General features: G+C 37.3%; 1 protein-coding gene across 1 annotated transcript in view; it reads right to left on the bottom strand.

Moving 5' to 3' along the window:
• Positions 1-21,481, bottom strand: part of DCP1A (decapping mRNA 1A) — a 49,207-nt gene extending 27,726 nt beyond the window's left edge. The window contains exons 1-4 of the mRNA XM_084634451.1: positions 21,333-21,481; positions 19,804-19,844; positions 16,931-17,058; positions 6,919-6,985 (exon numbers count right to left, since the gene is read on the bottom strand). Of these exons, the coding sequence (XP_084490577.1) occupies positions 6,919-6,985; positions 16,931-17,058; positions 19,804-19,844; positions 21,333-21,467 (371 nt within the window). The 5' untranslated portion in view covers positions 21,468-21,481. The remainder of the gene's footprint in view (positions 1-6,918; positions 6,986-16,930; positions 17,059-19,803; positions 19,845-21,332) is intronic.
• Between the last annotated feature and the right edge of the window lie 305 nt (positions 21,482-21,786).

Genomic DNA, 21,786 nt, shown 5'->3' with positions numbered 1-21,786 from the left:
TTATCAGTTAAGCTAATTTGTTTCACTGGGTTTTGGAAAAGCTGTGCTCTTCAAAGTAAGGTTAGACATTACAGCTGGCTGTACAGTTCAAGGAAAGAGGCAGAAGAACACAGCTTCTTTCCCAGTTTTGTTACCCAAGGCAGCTTTATACACATTTAATTGTACAGCTACACAAAAACTGCCCACTTAATTGCTGGATTGCCTTACATTTCATTTTTATTAGTTATATTGCATTTAAATTTCTCTCCATTAGCAGACATACATTCACTAACAGGCATAATATGGATGCCAACCCATAGTTTTATATATTTGCTCTGCCAGATATTTTCTAAGTGTTATAACATTTGCTGATTTGGATGATAGAATTTCTATGGCTAAGATAGCATATTGAGTTCTAGAACCCTACATGGAGATACAGGGCTAGTCAGCTGACTTCTCTGGCAACCAAAGCAGGTGGATTTCTGTAGCTCCAACTCAGGAGGAAATGTAGAGGTCAGACAAAAGGAGAGCTAGGTAATGAATCAACATGTCTGGCACGAAAAAGGAATAAGAACAGCCAAGTCATACAAGTTAATAAAAGGAGACCTCCGGGTGCACCTTGGACAGTAACACTGCATAAGCACACTGTGTTGAGGGCAAAGAGAAGACTCAGATCATCTGATTTCATACTGGCAGCTAGAGCTGGTTGGGAGTTTTCAGACTGAACATTTTTCTATCAGAAAAAGCCCATTGGTCAAAAGCTAAACATGTTGTAGAAACATGTCAATTTCAACTAATTTTCAATTTTGAAAAACACCACATGGAACATTTTAAGAATATGGAAGCATTCCGTTGTGAAATGTTTGGAATGTTGTTTCAATTGGTTTGTTTTGAAACTTCTTTATAATTATAAAAAATAAAACCCATTAAAATCAGAATATAATATTTTCAGCAAAAAACTCAAAACAATTTTGGGGAGGGAATTTCATTTCACAGGAAATTTTGAAGCTTTTGTTCCATTTGAGAACATATGGAATTTCCCAATGGAAATCTGGTTCCCACCCAGCTCTGCTCACATCTTTCTGAACAAAAGTTTCCTTTAGGGCAGTTACTTCCCGAGCTTAGCCTTAGCCCAAACCAATTAGTTCTCCCCAGAGTTTTGAGAAAATTTTGGTCAGTCTTTGTTGGGTTTCGTGAGAAGGGGCCACTTTTTCCATCTTGTAAAACTCTAAATACGTGTTTTTTAGTCAGGGCTACCAAAGACAAACACAAACCCATCCACCTTTAGTTGTAAACTTTGCCGGTACACAATCCTTGACAATAGCAAAGGCCTTTGCTAGGTTGGGGAAAATATTTTACATATAAAGTTGACTGAAAAAGAATAGTTTCTGAGCATGCTCGAAGGGCAAATCTCCCTGACACCATTTACCTCAGCGAGGAAGGAGCTTCAGAAGCACAGCTGAACTATAAAAGCAGTAATTAAAACGCAGCCTTCCCCCACCCTATATTATTTCTACACACACACACACACAAACTGAAGACAAAAGTGCATGTTAATGCAAAATAAGTTTGTACACCTAAAAACTAAGAATAAAGGAATGCCAAAGTAAAATTTCCTGCAGCAACATTTACTCCTGGGGGAATTCTGCACCACTGTGCACGCACAGAATTCATGCCCCTCTCAGATTTATTTGCTTCCCCACAGAAAAATGACTTTCTGACAGGTAAGCAAAGAGAAGCTGCAAGAGCAGTCACACATTACTCCCTAGCAGCGCAGGTACATCCTTTCAGGCACCCAGAGCAGCTGGCGGAGAGGGTCTGAGGACACCCAGCCAGTGGCTCCTACCTGAGCCGAGATCAGCTGCTAGTCCCGGCTGGGCTGGAGAGGACAGGACTTCCTCTATCCCCGCAAGGAGCAGTGGGGTTGTGTCAGACCCACCCCCGGAAACCTCCCCCAGCTGCAGAAAGCTCAGCATCCTCCCCTGCTTCCTGCCCCCATCGCTCCTCAGCTGTGGAGGGAGGGAGTGGGGGGTGTCGCCGTACCAGGAGCTGCTCCCCCATCCACTCAACCCCCGTGCATCCAGACCTCCCATACCCAGACACCCCTGCCAAGCCTCAGCCGGTATATCCAGAAACCCCCCAAGCCCTACATATACAAACCCCACCCACTGAACCTCAACCCCTACATCTGGAGTCACCCTGCACCCAGATCCCCGCCTCCAGACCCGCACCCCTACTGAGCTGCCTGCACTCAAACCCCCACCCTGATGCCTCACCCTCTGCATCACCCTGAGCCCCCACATCCAGACCCCCATGCCACTGACCCCCCAACTACCTGCATGAAGACCCCCCACCCCATTAAGCCCCGCTCCTTCAGTACTCAGATGCTTCCCACCTGCTGAGCCCCCCAGACTCCTCTGCTGAGCCCCAACCATCTTCATCTGGAAGCCCCTGCAGAGTCCCATTGACCCTGCACCTGGAACCCCCAACGAACCTCTGTGCATCCAGATCCCCCCACACCTAGACTCTTCACTGAGCTGCCTGCACTCAGATTGTCCCATGCAGAATCCTCTCACCTCACACCTGGATCCCCTCCACACTGAGCCCCTCAACACTTGGATCCTGCCTGCCCCACACCTGGCGCAGAGCAGTAGGGCCCCAGAGTGTTGTTGGGGCAGGCCCAGGCCTTGTGCTATGTCAATGATGAGGCTGCACCTGACCGTGTTCTGGGGGGTGGGAAGGGGGGCTGCGGGGTGATCTCCCACCTTTGTGTAGCCAGTGGCCTGAGCTCCACACTACCATGCTGGAGCCTCTGCATTTATTTATTGACAAATAACACTTGCAGATTTTTAAAAATATTGTGTGCAGAATTTTTAATTTTTTGGTGCAGAATACCTTAATGTTTATTCCTGAGGGCATCCATGTTGAACATCCTGTATATATTAGAAACGCACTTAAAAATAAACCAAACCCGTCTGTGGGTTCACCTCCACATAAGTTGCCCGGTCTACAATACATTTTTTAACATCTATTGTATCTTAAAAACATGATAATATGTTTAAAAAAAATACATCTTTTATCCTAATATGGATTAGGAGTCTCTTGAAGTCTCTGCCTCCATCACCAGTTATTCTTGTGCAGAAAAGATTCAGGCCACTTGGGGGAGGTGGGGTGGCAAGAAAACTTAAAGTCTGCAGAAATTCACAAGGTCACTAGAGAGGTGAACATATTGGTTCAATCCAACCTCCAGAAAGAACAAACATCATCATCTTCACCCACAAAATGAATCTTTCCTACTTTCATAGCAGTGGACAGTTACAGTTCCTTAATTTTCTTTAATATTTCAGGTTTTTCAATGCTCTAAATATATCAGACGTGCATACCAAATGTGTATTTTATACATATCAAAAAAGTTATTCAAAAATCAGAAATGTATTTTCAACACCATATTATACATAATACATACATATACATTAAAAACAAAAAAGACTGATGCAAACTGTTGCAAAAACACAAATTTTGAAGGTCATCTAAAGCTAGAAGTCTTTAGTAGCTGTTTTTTTAATAGTTACAGACAATCAGAAGAGATGCTTTAGAAAAAATAGAGGTGGAAAGAATATTTTTGGATGAAGTAAATTCCACTCTATTTAAAAATTAGCTGTATTACTGTAACTTTCCAAACGTTCGTGACTTGGATCTTAAAAGCTGGTGTGTGACAGCTCTATTACTCACCCCTCTCACCCTCCATTTGAAAACAGAGAGGCAAAGGGCAGTAATTTCTCCCTCTGTTTTGTGTCTTTAAGAAAAGAAGATAGAAGTTTCAATAAAATATTGGACAGGTATCCAAAATCTCACCAATAATATCTTTTTCCTCTTTCTACTTCCTTCAATGGGCTTTCAATCAGATCTTTAGTTTTACTCTAACTCAAATCAGGGTTGTGATTTTCCACAGCTCCAAAAAATTTCATTGGAGGTTTTATTAAATGAAAAAAATAGGGCTGTCGAATAATCACACAGTTAACTCACGTGATTAACTCAAAAAAATTAATTGCACTGTTAAACAATAGAATACCACTTCAAATTTATTAATTATTTGTGGATGTTTTTCTACATTTTAATATATATTGATTTCTAGTACGACACAGGATACAAAGTATACAGTACTCACCTTATATTATTTTTATTACAAATATTTGCACTGTAAAAATGGTAAACAAAAGAAATAGTATTTTTCAATTCACCTCATAAAAGTACTGTAGTGCAATCTCTTTACTGTGAAAGTGTAACTTACAAATGTAGATTTTTTTTGTTCCATAACTGCTCTCAAAAACAAAACAATGTAAAACTTTAGAGCCTACAAGTCCACTCAGTCCTACTTCTTGTTCAGCCAATTGCTAAGATAAACAAGTTTGTTTACATTTACAGGAGATAATGCTGACTGCGTCTAATTTACAATGTCACCTGAAAGCGAGAACAGGCGTTTGCATGGCATTTTTGTAGCTGGTGTTGCAAGTTATTTACTTGCTAGATATACTAAACATTCATATGCCCCTTCATGCTTTGGCCACCATTCCAGAGGACATGCTTCCATGCTGATGGTGCTTGTTAAAAAAAATGTGTTAATGTGTAATGTGTTAATTACATTTGTGATGTGATGTAATGTGTAATGTGTTAATTACATTTGTGATTGAACTCCTTGGGGAAAAATTGTATATCTCCTGTTCTGTTTTACCTACATTCTGCCATATATTTCATGTTATAGCAGTCTCGGCTGATGACCTAGTACATGTTCGTTTTAAGAACACTTTCACAGCAGATTTGACAAAACGCAAAGAATGTACCAGTGTGAGATTTCTAAGGATAGCTACAGCACTCGACCCAAGGTTTAAGAATCTGAAGTGCCTTCCAAAATCTGAGTGTGACAAGGTGTGGAGAATGCTTTCAGATGTCTTCAAAGAGCAACACTCCGATGCGGAAACTACAAAACCCAAACCACCAAAAAAGAAAATCAACCTTCTGTTGGTGGCATCTGACTCAGATGATGAAAATGAACACGTGTCAGTCCACTCTTCTTTGGATCATTATCGAGCAGAACCCATCATAAGCATGGACACATGTATTCTGGAATGGTGGTTGAGGCATGAAGGGACATATGACTCTTTAGCACATCTAGCAGGTAAATATTTTGCGATGCCAGTTACAACGGTGCCATGAAAATGCCTGTTCTCACTTTCAGGTGACATTGTAAACAAGACGTGGGCAGCATTATCTCCTGCAAATGGTAACCAAATTTATTCGAGCGATTGGCTGAAGTAGGACTGAGTGGACTTATTGATGCTAAAGTTTTACATTGGTTTAGTTTTGAACGCAGTTATTTTTTGTACATAATTCTACATTTGTAAGTTCAACTTTCATTATAAAGAGATTGCACTCTAGTACTTGTATTAGGTGAACTGAAATATACTTTGTTTTTTTACATTGCAAATATTTGTAATAAATATAAAGCGAGTGCTGTACACTTTGTATTCTGTGTTGTAATTGAAATATATTTGAAAATGTAGAAAACATCCAAAAGTATTTAAATAAATGGCATTCTATTATTGTTTAACAGTGCAATTAATAGCAATTAATTTTTTTAATCGCTTGACAACCCTAGAAATAACAAAATTCATATTATGTGGTTCACTGAAGCATATTTATTCTTCAAATATAAAAAGGCATATATATTCTCCAAAATGAAAAGCTTGCAGTTCTGTAAGATAAGACCACAGCTATCAAGACCCTCAATCAACTAACTTATTAGGCCTAACAATCTCTTGACTCTGTCCTTCTATTAATAAAAGTTGGTATCTGTATTGTTTTACCAATTTATTTGCTTTTTCAGCACCTAACTGGTTACAAATTTTTGATCAAACCAATACAAATGTGATAAAAAACACTCTTTTGATCTAAGCTGGCTGGACAAGTTTTTTAAATTTTATTTTGCTATTTTACTCTGCACAATGTTTACATCTGGCTTTAGAGGAGGAACGGTTTTTGTTACTTTGTTCCATTCTAATTGCTTACCACCACTTTCTTCAACTTTAGACAAATTGTGTCAAGATTAGTAATTACCAACTTCAGTACAATATACAAGTTTAACACTAGTCACCTGTTTGCAGTATTGTTCTGCAGTTTTCACATTTATTCTAGTTAGAATACAAAAACATATTAGTAAATTGAACAAAGATTAAAAATTGTAGAACAAGATGAGATAGCCAGCTTTACATGGGCCTTCCTGCCCATCTTCCAGCAAATTTCTGGACTCTGACAAAGAAGCCCTCTTAACAGTTCATAATTCCACTCACTCTCACCAGTCAGCCCCACACCTTTTTCCAATCACCAGTGATTACAACCACTTCTCCCATCCCTTGGCTTCTAGATAGGAAATAATTAAACAAACTCAAAAACTACAGAACTAACAGGCAACATAAAAATCTTCACTTTTTTGGTCTGGTAATTAAATGCATTCATCATTCAAGTTTTTAATCATTTCAACTTATTTGTTGGACTCCTTTTTATCTGTGCTGATATTCTGCCATCTAGGTTACCTTGATATTTTATTTCAGCCAGTGTTGTATAAAAATATATAACCACCGAGAACGCATGTGCACATGTTTTTGGGGAGATGGGCATTGGGAAGGGTGGCAAATTATTGATTTTTGTCTTGTTTTAGCTCAAGTATTTATAAGAACATTTTCGAAAGCCTTCTGATGCTCTAAGTTCTAACGTGAATTAAAGATTTAGCTATTACAAGAAGTTAAAGAGCAGTACTGAGAATATCAAAGTTTTGATTTTAAATATAAAAAGCATGTTTCACAGTAAAAATTGAGAGAACATTACATAAGTGACACTGGAGGGCAGAATTTTTGGAGGAAAAATAAAAAACCAGGTACTTACTTTGCCATGAGTTTTGCTATTCGATGACAGTCATTCTTGTCATAAAACCAGATACTGTAAATAGACACTTGAAAACATAAAAAGAAAACAAGACAAAACTGTCAAAAATCATTTGGTAATAAAACAGCTCAGAGCAGCAGCCCACTAGCACTAAAATACACAGACTACAATCAATCTCCACTCATCTATCCTATGTATGAATGAGTATTATTTACCACGTAATTAGGAATACTACTGAGTGCAGAAGACGCATGAAAAACAATAAAATTAGTTAGGTTAGGAACTTACATTTCGTTGGGCACTTTAAAATGTACAAAAAAATAAAATAAATTTTCATTTGCAAAACTAAAGTCATTTTGTAAGTACTATACACCTTCCAAATGTTACAGCTTAATGATCATGAAAGCATCAAGAGTATCTAGAACTTATGTAGTTCTACTCTAGTTAATATTTGTAGATAAAACCATGAACTATTTCAGTTTGTTGCTTAGAGGTCAGTAATAGTTTAAGTCATACATAAAACTGCCTTAATGAGACTTCAACTCCAGTGTGGTAATTAAGCCTTAGGGGTTTTTTTGGCACCTTCACTCACCTAAAACTCTCCACTGGAAATCTGTGTGCAAGGGAGGCAGCCCTGAAATTGCAATCATACCAGTCTTATGTTTACAGATCTACTTAATGCTAGGTACATGGTAGACTCTACTCCTAACATTTAGTAAGCATAGATCAGTTGAGGTCATGAAGGCTCTGATTCAGCAAGGCACTAAGTATATGCTTAATTTTTATCATGAGATTAGTTCAACTAAAACTTGGCTGAATCAGGTTCTAAAAATCACACTGAGTTGAAAGATACACCAAGTGAAATGGAGTAATTTTCAAAAATAATATTTCATTCCAACCTCAATGGAAGTCAGAAAGAAACCCATGCCTTTGGAAAGATGGTCTTTCCAAGAGATGGCTCAAAGCATCTGCCAAGTGTGTGAACTACAGTAATATTTAGCTACAGTGCACTGCAACTGAATTATGGTTAAACAGAAAAATATCAGTTCACAGGGCCATTGTAAAGTTCAGTAACACAAACACTGAGGGATTCTTCAAAACAGATCAAGATCTTTTTCATGATTCTGGACAGAGTCATTTCAGTAACCCATTAAAATCTTTCAAGATTAGAAATATTTCTGTGTTCTATTGAAATAAGCTATTTCTCTGAAGGACATCCTTGCCAAGTTTTTAGATATTGTAATTTGCAAATGGAACACACCTAGTGGAGATTTGGTTTATTAGAAGAATTGTATTTGGATTTCCTAGTTCTGCTTAATGTGTTTGTTTACCAGATACTCATAGCCAACAAATGGAATGCAAACAGGTAGTGAACAGATTCCTGAGTTGGCAGATTCTTTTATTGGGTTTGTCAATAACATTTATCTCTAGCCTTAATTAGAAGCAGTGCCATACTGAAAGCAACAAAAATGTTTCCATTTATTTATTGTATGTCAAAGAAAGGATACTAGCTTCTAACATTTCCACATCATAAAGAGGCACTTGACCTCACGCATGTGAGTAAAAGATTCCACCTATCAAAGGTGGAAATTCAGTTTGTCGCTTTATAAAAATAACATTAAAAAAAAAATCCACCACCTTTCGACTGCAGTTCTTGTTAAGATTTTTACGACGTCTGAGCCACTATTTGGTTAAACTATCCTTCAAATTCAAAGAAAAAAAATTCTTAAAACTGAAGTTCATATTAAGATAGGCCAAAATAATTTCATATCAGGGCTCAATGGGGATCCAGAAAACTTGATTTACCAACCGTAACTTACTAAGCCTCTGTAAGGACTTGTCTACACTGTCCTGCAGTTCAGACTATGGGAATGTGAATAGCAGTGCACACCAAAGTGCTGTGCTGTAACTCCCAGTGTGGATGCTGCTGGCGTGAACTAAAAGCTTCCTAGTTTGTGTCACGCAACCAAGGTAGATTGACCTACGGCACTCGCATTCTTACACATACAGTTTAAGGCAAATTGAAATATAATTTTCTAGGTCTAATCTTTGGAATTTATTAAAAAGCATGCAAGAGGCCCAACATTTAGGATCTGCAGCATGGATGACAGGCAACAACCTTCTTCAATCATAAAATCAAGATGACTGAATTGAAGAAATATACTATTGCCAGAAACTGAGCCAATAAAGAGAGTCTTCATACGTGCAAAAATTAAAAATGTTTTATGGAAATAATATGATTGAGAGAGAATTAAAAAACCCAAACAACTATTTGAGCTGCCAACTTAACATTATGAAAGCTTGGTTTCATTTTAAACCATTTCTCCCTTAGCAGGAACACATTCTGTAGCATAATTGAGCATTATAAAAAGAGCATCTTCTCCTTCCCCACTCCATTAACAGAACTGCCAACAGGAAAAAAAAAATTCTTCAAAAGCATATTTGCTGAAGAAATAAAGATAAGAAACCTATAATGATAGCTTAATGGGGGAAAACGATAACAGTCACACTCAATTCTGCCAGAAACAGACCAGCACAAGACCAGAAATGCATCCCAAATCTGCTCTGTCTACCAACATACCATAATGTTTCATTCTGTGCTGCTGGCAAGGAGTCATAGGGAGTTATCATGAAAGGCTGTCAGTGTCGTTTATGATGGAAAACAGATTACCAAACTATTTACAAGGTTTATTAACAAGATACCTATTCAGTGTGGATTTCAGACACTTTCAAAGATTATGGTACTCACTTTTCCTCCCTCTTTTTAACAGCACAACAAAAAATTTATGTATAAAACATCTGATAATATTAAAATTTGATTTTTGAAAATGTTTCTAATTATATGTTCATGTTTGATATGCAAACTACTGCATTTTATTGTTGCACATTTAAGACATTGCTTAACAATCCTTTTTACAAGATGCAGCAAAATTATTAAGTGTTTACTAATTCCTTTTAAATTGATGTCCTTTCAGCTGGTTATATTAAAATCCTGCTAAATGTGCCCTTGTATGCAAGGAAAACAGTAAAAGATCCTTTCCATTACAGCACTGATTACATCTAGCCTAATTGAACACAACATTATTTGCTTGTGATTAGTGGGATTTATTGTAAAGACTATGTATCTCTTTAAAAACGCTGTGTGAGATATTACTTAGTTTCACTATTTCAACAGTATCAGTGTCATCTGTTGATGCATCAAGTGTACAGTCGCTTTTCTTCCTGTTGCAACAAGAAAATACTTGATTTCATTTTCACTCAGAATGGACAATTGCTGAATTAGTTTAAATGGTGTTGAACATAAAATAGTAAATTATGGTCTAATCCATTATTGTGTTGCTCCAGTTTTTCCACTGATGTCACTCTACTAATGCTTTTCCTCTATTTTTATTTTAAATTTACTGAAAGCGAAGCAACATTTTTAGTGGTAAGACAGAAATGCTGTTATTGTTTCACACCAGCCACCAGTATCTTCTGTTAGATTTGTATTTTGCATATTCACGCTGTCTTTAACATAATTAGTGTCATTCCTGGGCCACATCATAATTTATTCCTGGTTTGTCAACTCAGATTTGGTTATCTTTAATGTAATTCTGATGTGAGATTAAAATGCCAGCTAAAATTCCTATGCAGTATTTTTTGTTCCATGGCTATTTTGTTACATTCTTTCTGAACCATTATTACTTAGCAAAATATGTTTAAAAAGAAAAAATTCATAGAAATTTCTAAGGGAGCACAATACTAGTTACTATAGTTCCAGGATGAAGGCTTTGAGAAATACAAATGTATCATATTCCATTGTTTTTAAATCAGGAAAAATTGCAGAACAACAATGTCACATAAAACAAGACCTAACAACAGCTGCCGGAAAACATTCTATAGGTCACATGAAAGCAAAAAAGAAAGATCATCTCAGTGAAGTGTGGAACCTCAGAACACAGCACTCTAGGACAGTAAAGGAAACCATGCACTTTTCTTCTTGGCAGGTGGTTAGAACAAACTGAGGATAATCAAGGAAACAAAACTCCTAGCAATTAAAACTAAACCACAACCCAATTATTTAACCTGTTGTCCCAGAGAAAAATTAAATGAATTAACTTGATCAGAGAAGATATTCTCTAGTCTAAATAGTATTCCAGATTTACTAGTAGTGTGTGCTAAATCCTTTACCCAACGTACTTGTAAAAGCCAAATGCTAATGGATTTGCTCTGAGACAAATCAAGTTGCCTCACGCAGCCACAACATAGATTACTACTTTGTAACAGTGACCCAAAATAGGAAAGTCACTGCTGTTAAAACACTGTCTCCAAGACCATACTATTCACTCTTCTTAGTATCCTTAACCTGAACGTTATCTCCCCTCTCAAAAAACCAAACCAAACCACAACAACCACAAAAAAACCCACACTTGTATTTTACCTCTTCTCTCTATAAAAGAAGCAACAAGCTACCTCCTTATCTTGGACCAGAAGGTTGAGCTAATGCAGTTGCTATAGAGCCATTCTCCTTCAGCAATCATGGAGACATGTCATGCTGGCAACATTGCTGATAAAAATGATAATGGGACAGTATCTTAAGGCTAAGACACACAGCACTAAAAGCAATTATGCAACTTATTTTTTTACATTTTGTTCGTAAATCTTGGGAAATGAAACAACTACTTTGTTTTTTAGTGTTCTGGATACAGAATGTACTTTTAAAGCTTTAAAAAGTCATTAAATGACAACCAAAGAAGACAGCAGCTTGTAGTTCAGATTTCATTTTGAATATCAGAGCACTCCCCTCCCCCCTCAAGGATCTACCTTCTCTGTTGCATTAGCTCTCCTACCCTTGAACTGGGAAAGGGCAAGCAGAGAACTAAGGCAAGGAAACACCAGAGTACCATATTTCTTCTCTTCTTAATATTAAAAGTTTATGTTTAGAATCTATCTTTTCAGCACCATGGAAATTAATTCTCCTGACCTATCTAGTGAACTAGCTTTGATTAAAAAACCTCTACATCAAGAAAGAGACTTCAGATACAAAGGGAAAATTATAAATGAAACAGAATTAGAAGCATACTTCTTGCAAACTTTTAGAGGTAAGTTTATTACTGTTTAATATGTTCGACATTTTCTTTCACTGTAAAGCAGACTAAACTTGTTGAGAATATTACTGCAGAGCAATCATAATCTGGCACATATTTTAAATGAAGTTAAGATTTGATTTCAACTACACAATGAACATTTCAAACTACAAATGCATAATGTTGTTGCTATATGTACTTCCACCAGTAAAAATGAAGGGACGAGAAATCATGGGATGTGGAATTCTACGAAAAGCTCACAATGCATGATTTAAACAAGATTCTGGGACAACAGTAAACATACATTTAAAAGGTTGTTTTTGATGCTATCACTGTGATTCAAATGCTTCTTGAGGGGAAAAAAATGTAAACTTCTCAAACAGCATGAACTATAAGAGTCACCTTATGTATGAAAAGATTAAGGGAAATTGACAAGTGACCACAGTCCAAGCAGCAACTCTGTATTAAACAATACTGGGAGTGGGGAAATGTGAACAGTTTTGCCACATATTATATATTTTACGATCCACATGTATTCAGTCCCATACATACATAGACTGTACTATGAGACAGTATGATGTGCACACTGGCAGAGAAAACAAAGATTTTTTTCCCTAGGAAAAATCTTAAAATAAATTCAAAATGTGTCAAAGACTAAAAGAAATCAGCTAACTCCAAGAAATCTCACACTTGGAATCATTCTCATGCTTTCTCCATTGAATTTACTACTACCTAACACAGAGATTGAATATTTCTTCTTGTTATCCAGTCTAGTAATAACTCCACTCTACCAGAATATCACCTTAATTGGTATAATGTCAAATAAGATCTTAAGTCATCATAAATTGTCATTTCTGCAGCAGAGAGATCTGATACATAATGGATAAAGGATTAGAATTTCAAAGCAGTATTATATACAATTTTTGAAGCTGACATGACCTGCCTCACTAATGATTAAAGAGTTTTTGGTACTGTTCTAGGATGCAAATAATCTGTCTTAATCCTACTGATGTTTTGAGAAAACAAACATATTAGAAATAGGAAAAAGTTTTTCTGTTTATATTCTTGAGTTTGGAAGATACATGTAAATTTTATTCTTTAAAGTTATTTGTTTACAAACTCTATTTCTCTTTGTAACACACTACTCAGAGACAGATACAATGGATAAATGATCTCATTAGAGACTTAAATTCAATGAGAGGAAAAAATAAAAAAACGTATTAGGTCACTTAGTCCATCCTCGTGACAGTACAACCCATGAAAGAGAATATAACTGTTAAATTAATAAATGCGTGTACCAAACAAAAATGTTTTTCAGACACATGCAGAGTACTCAATAATACTGCTGAAGAAACAAACAGAATAGTATTCAATTCTAACGGCAAAACTAAACGACCTAATAGGAAACATTTTTATTAGTCCAATACTAAAAACATTAAAGGCCATTTGTACCATCAGATGAATACTGCAATATATCTGAGGTTTTTGTTGTGCAGTAGCTACAAATCAGCTCTAATGCACGATAAACTAGTCATAGCAATTCTGCCATAGCAAAAATGCGCATGCAAGTCATAACCCATGGGGGCCTTTATGAAATGTGTGGACTACAAAAAAAAAACAAACAAACAAAACAAACGCCTGACAAGCAAATCATTCTTACTCTCCCCTCCAGCCAGGCAAGTTACCTGTCAAAAGCAGCCAGCACTAAAATAATCATCTGAGGGCTACTTTGTGGCTGACATGAGACCAATCCAGTTCACAGTCGATAGATATTTGTATCACTCAAGGATTTCCCATGCTGTTAGTCTCAGCAGAGGTGTCACGGACTGAACCGGTACCTCTTTTCCCCAATGATCCTTTCAGGTCAAGGCATAACGGCAGGGCATGGTGAAGAACTTTGCAATGCCATTGCCTTCACAGTTCTGATATGTTTTAAAAGTGTTATTGATATGGCACTTTTTTAAATCAACATTTAACCTGGCAAAATAATTTCCCTTCACCATCTTTTACCCCTTGCTGTATGTCCCTAGGGAAGCGCAAATCTTAGTTCACAGCAGGACCACAATTCTTATGATAAATGAAACAGATTAACTCCTTTCAGGATCTGAAATGTGGAGCAGCTTTGGTGGCCATGATAATGGGCTGATGTTTTACGAGTTCTTGAGAAATGCAAGGCATTCCCAGCCCACCAGCTCAGGAAGCAGAATAATCAGTACAAGTTTTCCTCATCACATTGAGCACAAAGTTATCATTAACTTAGACTACCACAGTGGGTTTCATAAATGAGCCTGCTTCCTTGCCTATTTTGAAATGTTCCTTTCTTTAGCTTAGAAATGCTCATTGTATGGACCTCATCAAATTCAGTGAAAAAATAACTAAAACAAAGGGAGTATGTAATTAGGCCAGTTCAGGATTTTAAAAGTGAATCGCTGAAAAGGCAGAAATACTAAATTATTTCTAAAAAAGAAAAGGAGTACTTGTGGCACCTTAGAGACTAACAAATTTATTTGAGCATAAGCATCTGATGAAGTGAGCTGTAGCTCACGAAAGCTTATGCTCAAATAAATTGCTTAGTCTCTAAGGTGCCACAAGTACTCCTTTTCTTTTTGCGAATACGGACTAACAAGGCTGCTACTCTGAAACCTAAATTATTTCTAGTGACCTTGCTTGGTTGACTTGGTAAAAACGCACAGATGTTTAAATATCCTCTCTCTGGAACTGTTAAATGTTACTAATATGAAGGGCAGAACAAAAGGCTGATTTTCCATAAAGTAATCCATTAGTATGAGAGTGGGGTGGAGAAATTTGCATATATAGAGAGACCAGAATTTTCCCCACCCACTCCCCTAAACCCTGTAATCCTCAATTTCTCTCCTAAATGCAGTAAACAAATATATTTATAAGTTCTATACTATTCTGTTGCCCCACAACTTGTAATTAGGGGCTAACAAAACTGTATTATACTGGAAATAATGCTTTCTTTTCCAAATGACTTTGAAATTGCACAGGAGTTTCTCAAAGCAACCAACTGTAAGAAAAAGGGCAGACTCTCTTTTCAGAGCAGTATTATTCCCATGATTTTTTGACCTTAAGTAAGAGAAAAAGCCTATCATAAAGATAAGATAATGGGCTATTGCATAGTTGCACCTTGAAAGGAGGAAAAGAATTTAAGGCAACATTCATGAATTATCTCCCTCTAAAATACAACTTACTAACCGGAGGGTAAGTGCTCTTCAGATACAGCCCACTCATTTTATTTCTCTGAGAAAGGGGTTATCTGGTTTACTCTGTCTATGAAACAGTATTCTTTTAAAACTGGACATCTCCATAAATTATGTTTTCTTTGAAGTTTGCATGTCAGGGAAATTCTAGAAGTTCAGAAATCTCAACAGGACAATTTACTCATACAATTCCTAATTAACTATCATAATGGATTCTTTGTGCAAAATCTAAAGCTACTGTACTGCTCATGTACAATAGGCTGCTAACAATGCAATTTTTACACAGTACAAGAGGTAATTTTTCTCTCCCAAACTAGCAGTTCTTTCTCTGAATAGGATCACAATATGGTTTAACCTTGACAAAGGCTTTCTTGGCACCATTTCTACTGAAATCTTTACAGAATGGGCATTAAGAGCTGGCTCTAAATGCTTTCTGTTGTTAATTGAATGCACTATGGGTATAACACCTGAAACAGAAATACACTGATGCTGAGGCAAGGAGGAGGAGGAGAAATACACTCCTCTTTTGTTTCCCAGACCCCTAACCAAAAATTATGGCTTAACTACCCATGCACCGAATTTATACAAGCTGAAGGATTGTGTTCCAGAAAGCGCTGCCACTGACTGTTTTTAATTGGAAAGACACAATACAGACAGAGGAGCCCAGATCTGATACTCAAGATTGTGTCAGCTACATTTGCCTCTCTTATAGGAGGGGAGAAGCTAAACATTAAGAAATTTACATATGTGAGGAAAAAGTGAGGAAGCAAGTCCAAAACTCAAAAATTGAAATGGGGAGGGAGAAGAAAGGGGAGTAGGAGAAGAAACTAGAATCATATGTAATATAAAGCCAAGATGTAGCTCTCTATGCTCTAGTATTGAGACTTAAAAATTGATTTGGATGGAGCTAAGCAAATACTGATGGACTCGGAGAGAGGTAGTTAAAGGGGGTCAGCTGTCTGTGGCTCAAAGGAAAAGGACTGAATTCAGAATTATAAAACTTCACCTAATAATACTGCATATTGTTACACAGGCTCAAGCTCAATGTTTTTCTTGCATGGTTAAAGGGTACAAAATATTTCTGTACATGTGTGTGGAGAGGGAATGCATAAACATGAGTCCACTGTATCCTAATGTAAAGAAAAGAAGCTCCCTCCCCTGAGTTGAGCAGTCCCCTCCACTCCACAATAGCCTCATTTCCAGGAAACAGCTGACTATATTCTCACCTTCCACTTGCAAAATAAGACACTGAAAAAAACTAAAACCATATGAAATCATAAGCCACAGTCACAAAAAAAAAAAATTTTTTTTCAAGTTTAAAGTTACACATAAGACGTAACCGGATGCAGCAGAATTGTTCTACAAAGTTTCAGAAAACTTTAATTCCATTTTGCATACAACATACCACCCTGTATACTTGATTACTTTTCTAAAAGAAAAAGTTGACTTATGACCTAACAGGATGAATATCAAACTATGTATAGCGCCCCTACATTGATAAAAATGGTTAAAATAAACAGCAACTTCAAGGTAATGTGCAGCTACACATAACTGTATTAAATCAAGTAGCATAGACAAGGAAATAGCCGCAGACATTTCATTAGCATCTGACATATTGCATTGTGCTTGAAACAGACCATTAGATCACAGAACCTGAAAGTGGCCTACATCAGAAGACAGAGTTTGAACTTCTATATAACAGATTTTTAAAACATCTATACTCACAGCTAGCGTTTCTGTAAAGAAGAAAAGGTTCATGCAGTTGAAATTCCAAGTCTTTATTTACTGGCTCAACTAGGTTGTGCATATTCAGTCGATTCACAATCGTAAAACCATAGTAGGGAGAAGCTGACCTGTTGTTTCATTGAGAATAGAGTAATTTGTTAAATGTATATCAAGTTTTTACTTAACAAAAATATTATCACGTCTATGCTTTCAAATGCCAAAACAAAGCCTGGATTAAACGTATAATTTGTAATGCCATATATGCTTAGTTAAAATAGCCACCTTCACAATATATTTTTATGACAAACTGTTATGCAGTTCAACCAAGCATTACTAATATTCTGTTCCTTACCTTCACATGAAACTTTACCAAGATAGACAGATATATTTACTGGTTTCTGCATTTATAAACATATCTAGTTTATACTAAACTAGTTACTAGTTATATAATCATGTTTACATGTAAATACCCCAAACCAAATATATCATGCAATATAAAACCAAGCCTATGCACATAAGAAAACATTTTATAGGTTCAAATGAATTTCTACAGCATAACAAATAGTCAAAGATGAGTAAAAGACAAAAGTTACTTTAATAGAAGTACTTTACATGATCTATCTAGAGTGATCTACGTGGAAAAACTTTCTAGTTTTAATAAGTAATGGCAAGAATGGATAAAACTGACACTTTCGGTGAGCAAAACAGTGAAAATTCAAAGCAGTAACAGATTTAAAAATATTCCTCATATTATTAGAAGAGAACACTCAATGAAATTTTAAAAAAATCAGCAAAATTAAAACTGATTGAAGGAAATACTTCAGTTTAAATTTTGCTTTTTAAAATGTTATAGTTTATAATTGACTTGTTGAACTTGGCACTTCAAGATATTATTGAGGCCAACGGATTTAATACGGATTCAGAACAGGATTTAACTACAGATGACATCCATTATGAAAAATTACAATCCTGAAAAGACTTAAGCAAATACTGAATCTTATGCACTGCGAAAAAGTACCTTAGAAGTCAATGCAATTGCTCAGAGTGTGTAAAGGTAAGAATGGGCAATGAGTCATTGTAAGATCAGGGTCTTGTGGGTTTAGACCCCTTGTGGGTTTCATGGCATAGGACAGTTACTAAGGGCCTCATCCATAGATAACTGAAGTAAATGGAAACACATTGATTTAACTGGGCTTTGGGATCAGACCCTTTCTGCCTGGAATTAGGAAGAAGCTTCTCTCATATGTTTCTTGTACAAGGTGATTCAGTGGAATTGGGCACTACCAGACAGGATATTGGACTAGATAGTCTTATTGGTTAAACTGGTATTGCAAATGCTAGTTTCCTAAAGTCTTCTGGAAAGACCTTTGCTGGCTTATGAGATTTTATCAGCTTGAAAAGAATGTTTATATTTCCTCATAAAAACTCTCTTGGCAAAATTTACCTCTACCTTAAATAGACACAATTTCATTAGAATCAAAAATATTAAGAGAGTTGAGCATGATTAAAAGAGTAGGGAATATATTCCGAGGATGCAAAAGCACCCCAACTTGCCTCACAAAGGGGGAGTCCCCCCCATGACCTCAAAATAGTTCCAAAAAGAAAATGAATATATAGAAAAATTGCTTTGACAAGCATAACAACATTTAACTTCTAAATATTCTGTGTAAGACTTGCTTTAGAGTCTAGTTTTAGAAAAAGGCAAGCAAACACTTTAAGGTCAAAACAAAACAATTTCATATTTGTTTCCTCTTAAATTATTAGATTATAATATATTCTTATGCTCAGCTATGCCTTTTAACACTTATGTGAACATAGCAGCAAGATGACTTTTTTCTGGTCATATTGTGAGGATACTCTGAGGAAAAATACACAACCACAAACAAAAATCTGCTACATTATATTCAGATGTGATTAGCTGTACAGATTTCATCAACATCACGGCTACATTCACTAAGGACCCAATAAGGAAAGGTGCTGAGAGCCTCCTGAGAGGCGCTGAACATACTTGATTACAAGATTTATGCACATGCTTAATTTTACTACTGCAAGCAGATCCCATTGAAATCAACAGGACTACTCACGTAGTAAAATTAAGCACTTGCTTAAGTGATTACAGGAATGGAGCCCAATGGACATTCAGAACCTCACAGTGCCACTGACAAAAGAAATACTAGTAATATTAAATGGGTTGTTGCCTGTCTCAGGATGGATAAATTAATTCTCCATTCACATTTCTTGCATCTAACGGAGCAGTAATTCATTGTTAAATTAGTTATTTGCCTTTGGTTTAACATGAAATATTTACATGTTATTTCTCATTAAGGAAATATTGGGACATTTCTCTCAAAGTCACCTGTTGAACAAATCAAAAATCCCAAATCTGCACACATACAGACTGTTAGTTTTTAAGTGACATAATCTGTATCACAACCAGTGGAAAATGGCAAACCCATTCACTGGAAACTATTTTAAGAGAGATTTGGAAAAGAATATAAATGATATAATCCATAATTTCTGGAATATGGAAGGTAGAGGAAACACCATCACTTGGGTCATTTAAATCACTCAGGAATATATTAGGGAATGATGCCTTATTACCAAAATTATTAACAAAACAACCTAATTACGACTTACATTTCTATGATTCTCTCTTTGTTTTATTCATTTATTTTCTTCACGATTGTTACTGAAAAGTTGTGTATGTGCTTTTTGAAGAGTTATATGCCGAGGTGCTAAATTTCTTTTTAAAAACAGGCAGTTGGAGGTGAATTTCTGGTCAAATATCAGAATTAACTGGAAAGCCTACTATGACAAAATCTAAACTTAATAAATAGTTACATACTACACTAAAGGATTTTTGTGTAACTTACCTTCTGTACACAAATAAGGTACCTTCTATGTCAGTCTTCTCCTACAACAGATAGCAATTATAGTTATTTTAGTGATATGCTTATTCACACAGTTATGCAGCATTCTAACAAACGAGTTTTTAGTATCTTCTCACAAAGAGGTTTGACATCATAGGCCTCAGATTTAATCTCTTATCTTTTCAGTGAATTGCTAACCCTTTAAGGCAAATATGTAGTTATACATGTCACCTTGTTGATAAAAACAACTATTCAATTTTGAAAGTAATGATAAATTTCTGATTACTTTCCCTTCCTAACCAGCTTCACTAGAAAAGTTAAAATTAAGTATTTTCTTTATATTAACCCCATATTCATGCATACTAATACATGTTTTACTTTGCAAATTAAAAAAAAGTTATATCTTGTAACAAGAAGTTACAATGAGACTTTTTTGGACATATCTTGTATTATAATTTTATGCTACGCACCATGACTTTGTTCTATACATTAAAACTTAGCTAAAAAGAAAAAAACCCTTATGGTTTACCACCTGCAAAATAACATCTGACTCCTGCAGATAACTCTGAGTTCAACTGGACTACTCATGTGGAAAGTTACGCACATGCTTACGTTTTTGCAGGACTGAGATCTCAGAGGCTGCTCAGTTACAACCATGTAACTGGAAGCCTATGTGTCTTTGACAAGATTTTTTAAAAAGTAATCCCAAACCTCTTTACACTCATGCTACCTTCTTTTTTAGCAATGTAGTGTATATTGATGGCCTTTATTTTCAAAACTGAAAAACATTCTTGAAATTAAACAGAAATTTTATTTAAGCAAAACAGTCATTTTCAACATTTCTCAAATCCCATACTTTGTGAACATCAACATTACCAGCTAGTGGAAAGTGACAATTAAAAAAGGTGTACACACACACAAAAATTAAAAAAAGAAAAAATCTACAAAAACAAAAAAGAGTGAGAGTATAAAGGGTGACAGGCTAAACTACAATACATACTACAATTATAATAGCATACATTCAAGCAATGTCACAAGGAAAGTCTGTTCTTTCCTATCAGACATTGCATTTCACTCTGTCTGGTGTTTCCTCTGATTTAAATGGTCTCCACAGCCTAAGAAGAGTCCGAGCTGCTGGGGGGGAGGGAAGGTGTGAAGATCCCAAACTTCTCAGAGTCACAGCCCCTACCCCGCAAATCACAGTCCCACAATCTGAACGGCCCTGACCCCTGTGGCCGCCAGTCCCGGTGGGGGAGAGGAAGGGCGGGTCTGGGGCTGCCACTCCGCACTGGTGGGGGGTGTTTCGGTTTCTCCCGGGAAAGGGGCAGGGTGGGTCAGTGGCTACATCCGCGCGCTGATGATAGGGAACGAGTGTGTGTGTCGGTGTCCGCTCCCCGGGAGTAGGGGCAGGGCCTGTGCCCAGCTCTCCTCCGCGGGGAACGCGGGGTTGGTGTCTCGCCACACGGTTAAGGGGAGGGATCTGTAGCTCTCGTAGGGGGCGGGCGGAAGGCAGGCTCCAGCTCCCCACTTACCCACTCGTTGGCTTTGGGGCTGAAGCTGTAGAGCGCGACCTGGCCGGTCACGTCGGCGATGCTGGTGATGTAGGGATCGTGCCGCTTTAAGGCCGCCAGGCTCATCTCCTGTCCCGCTTTACTCAGCGACTCCATCTTGGATCCCGGGAGGAAGCGGAGGCGGAGAGAGCGAGCAGCGCGGAGTCACGTGTGCAGCCTTCCCTGCTTTCGCCCGGGCACGGCGGCCTCGGCGTCGCCCGTTCCGCCCTGCAGCCGCTGCGCTTTGGTTCCGCTTGCTGGGCACAGGGCTAAGGCCCGCCGGCCGCCCGGGAAGCTGTCAGGGAGCCAGCGCCCTTCCCCGTACCCCCGCAGAGCTCCTAACGGGCACTTTTGTCCGGGAACCCCAGCTCCTCGGCAAGGCACTGCTCGGAGTACAGAGCCCCCAGGCACCCCGGCGGGCTCAGGCCTCCCTAGT

This window comes from Lepidochelys olivacea, assembly GCF_965140295.1.
Source record: "Lepidochelys olivacea isolate rLepOli2 genome assembly, chromosome: 7".
Classification (NCBI taxonomy): domain Eukaryota; kingdom Metazoa; phylum Chordata; order Testudines; family Cheloniidae; genus Lepidochelys; species Lepidochelys olivacea.
Note: the sequence above shows the minus strand (reverse complement) of the source record. Positions and strands in the feature narration are given on the sequence as shown.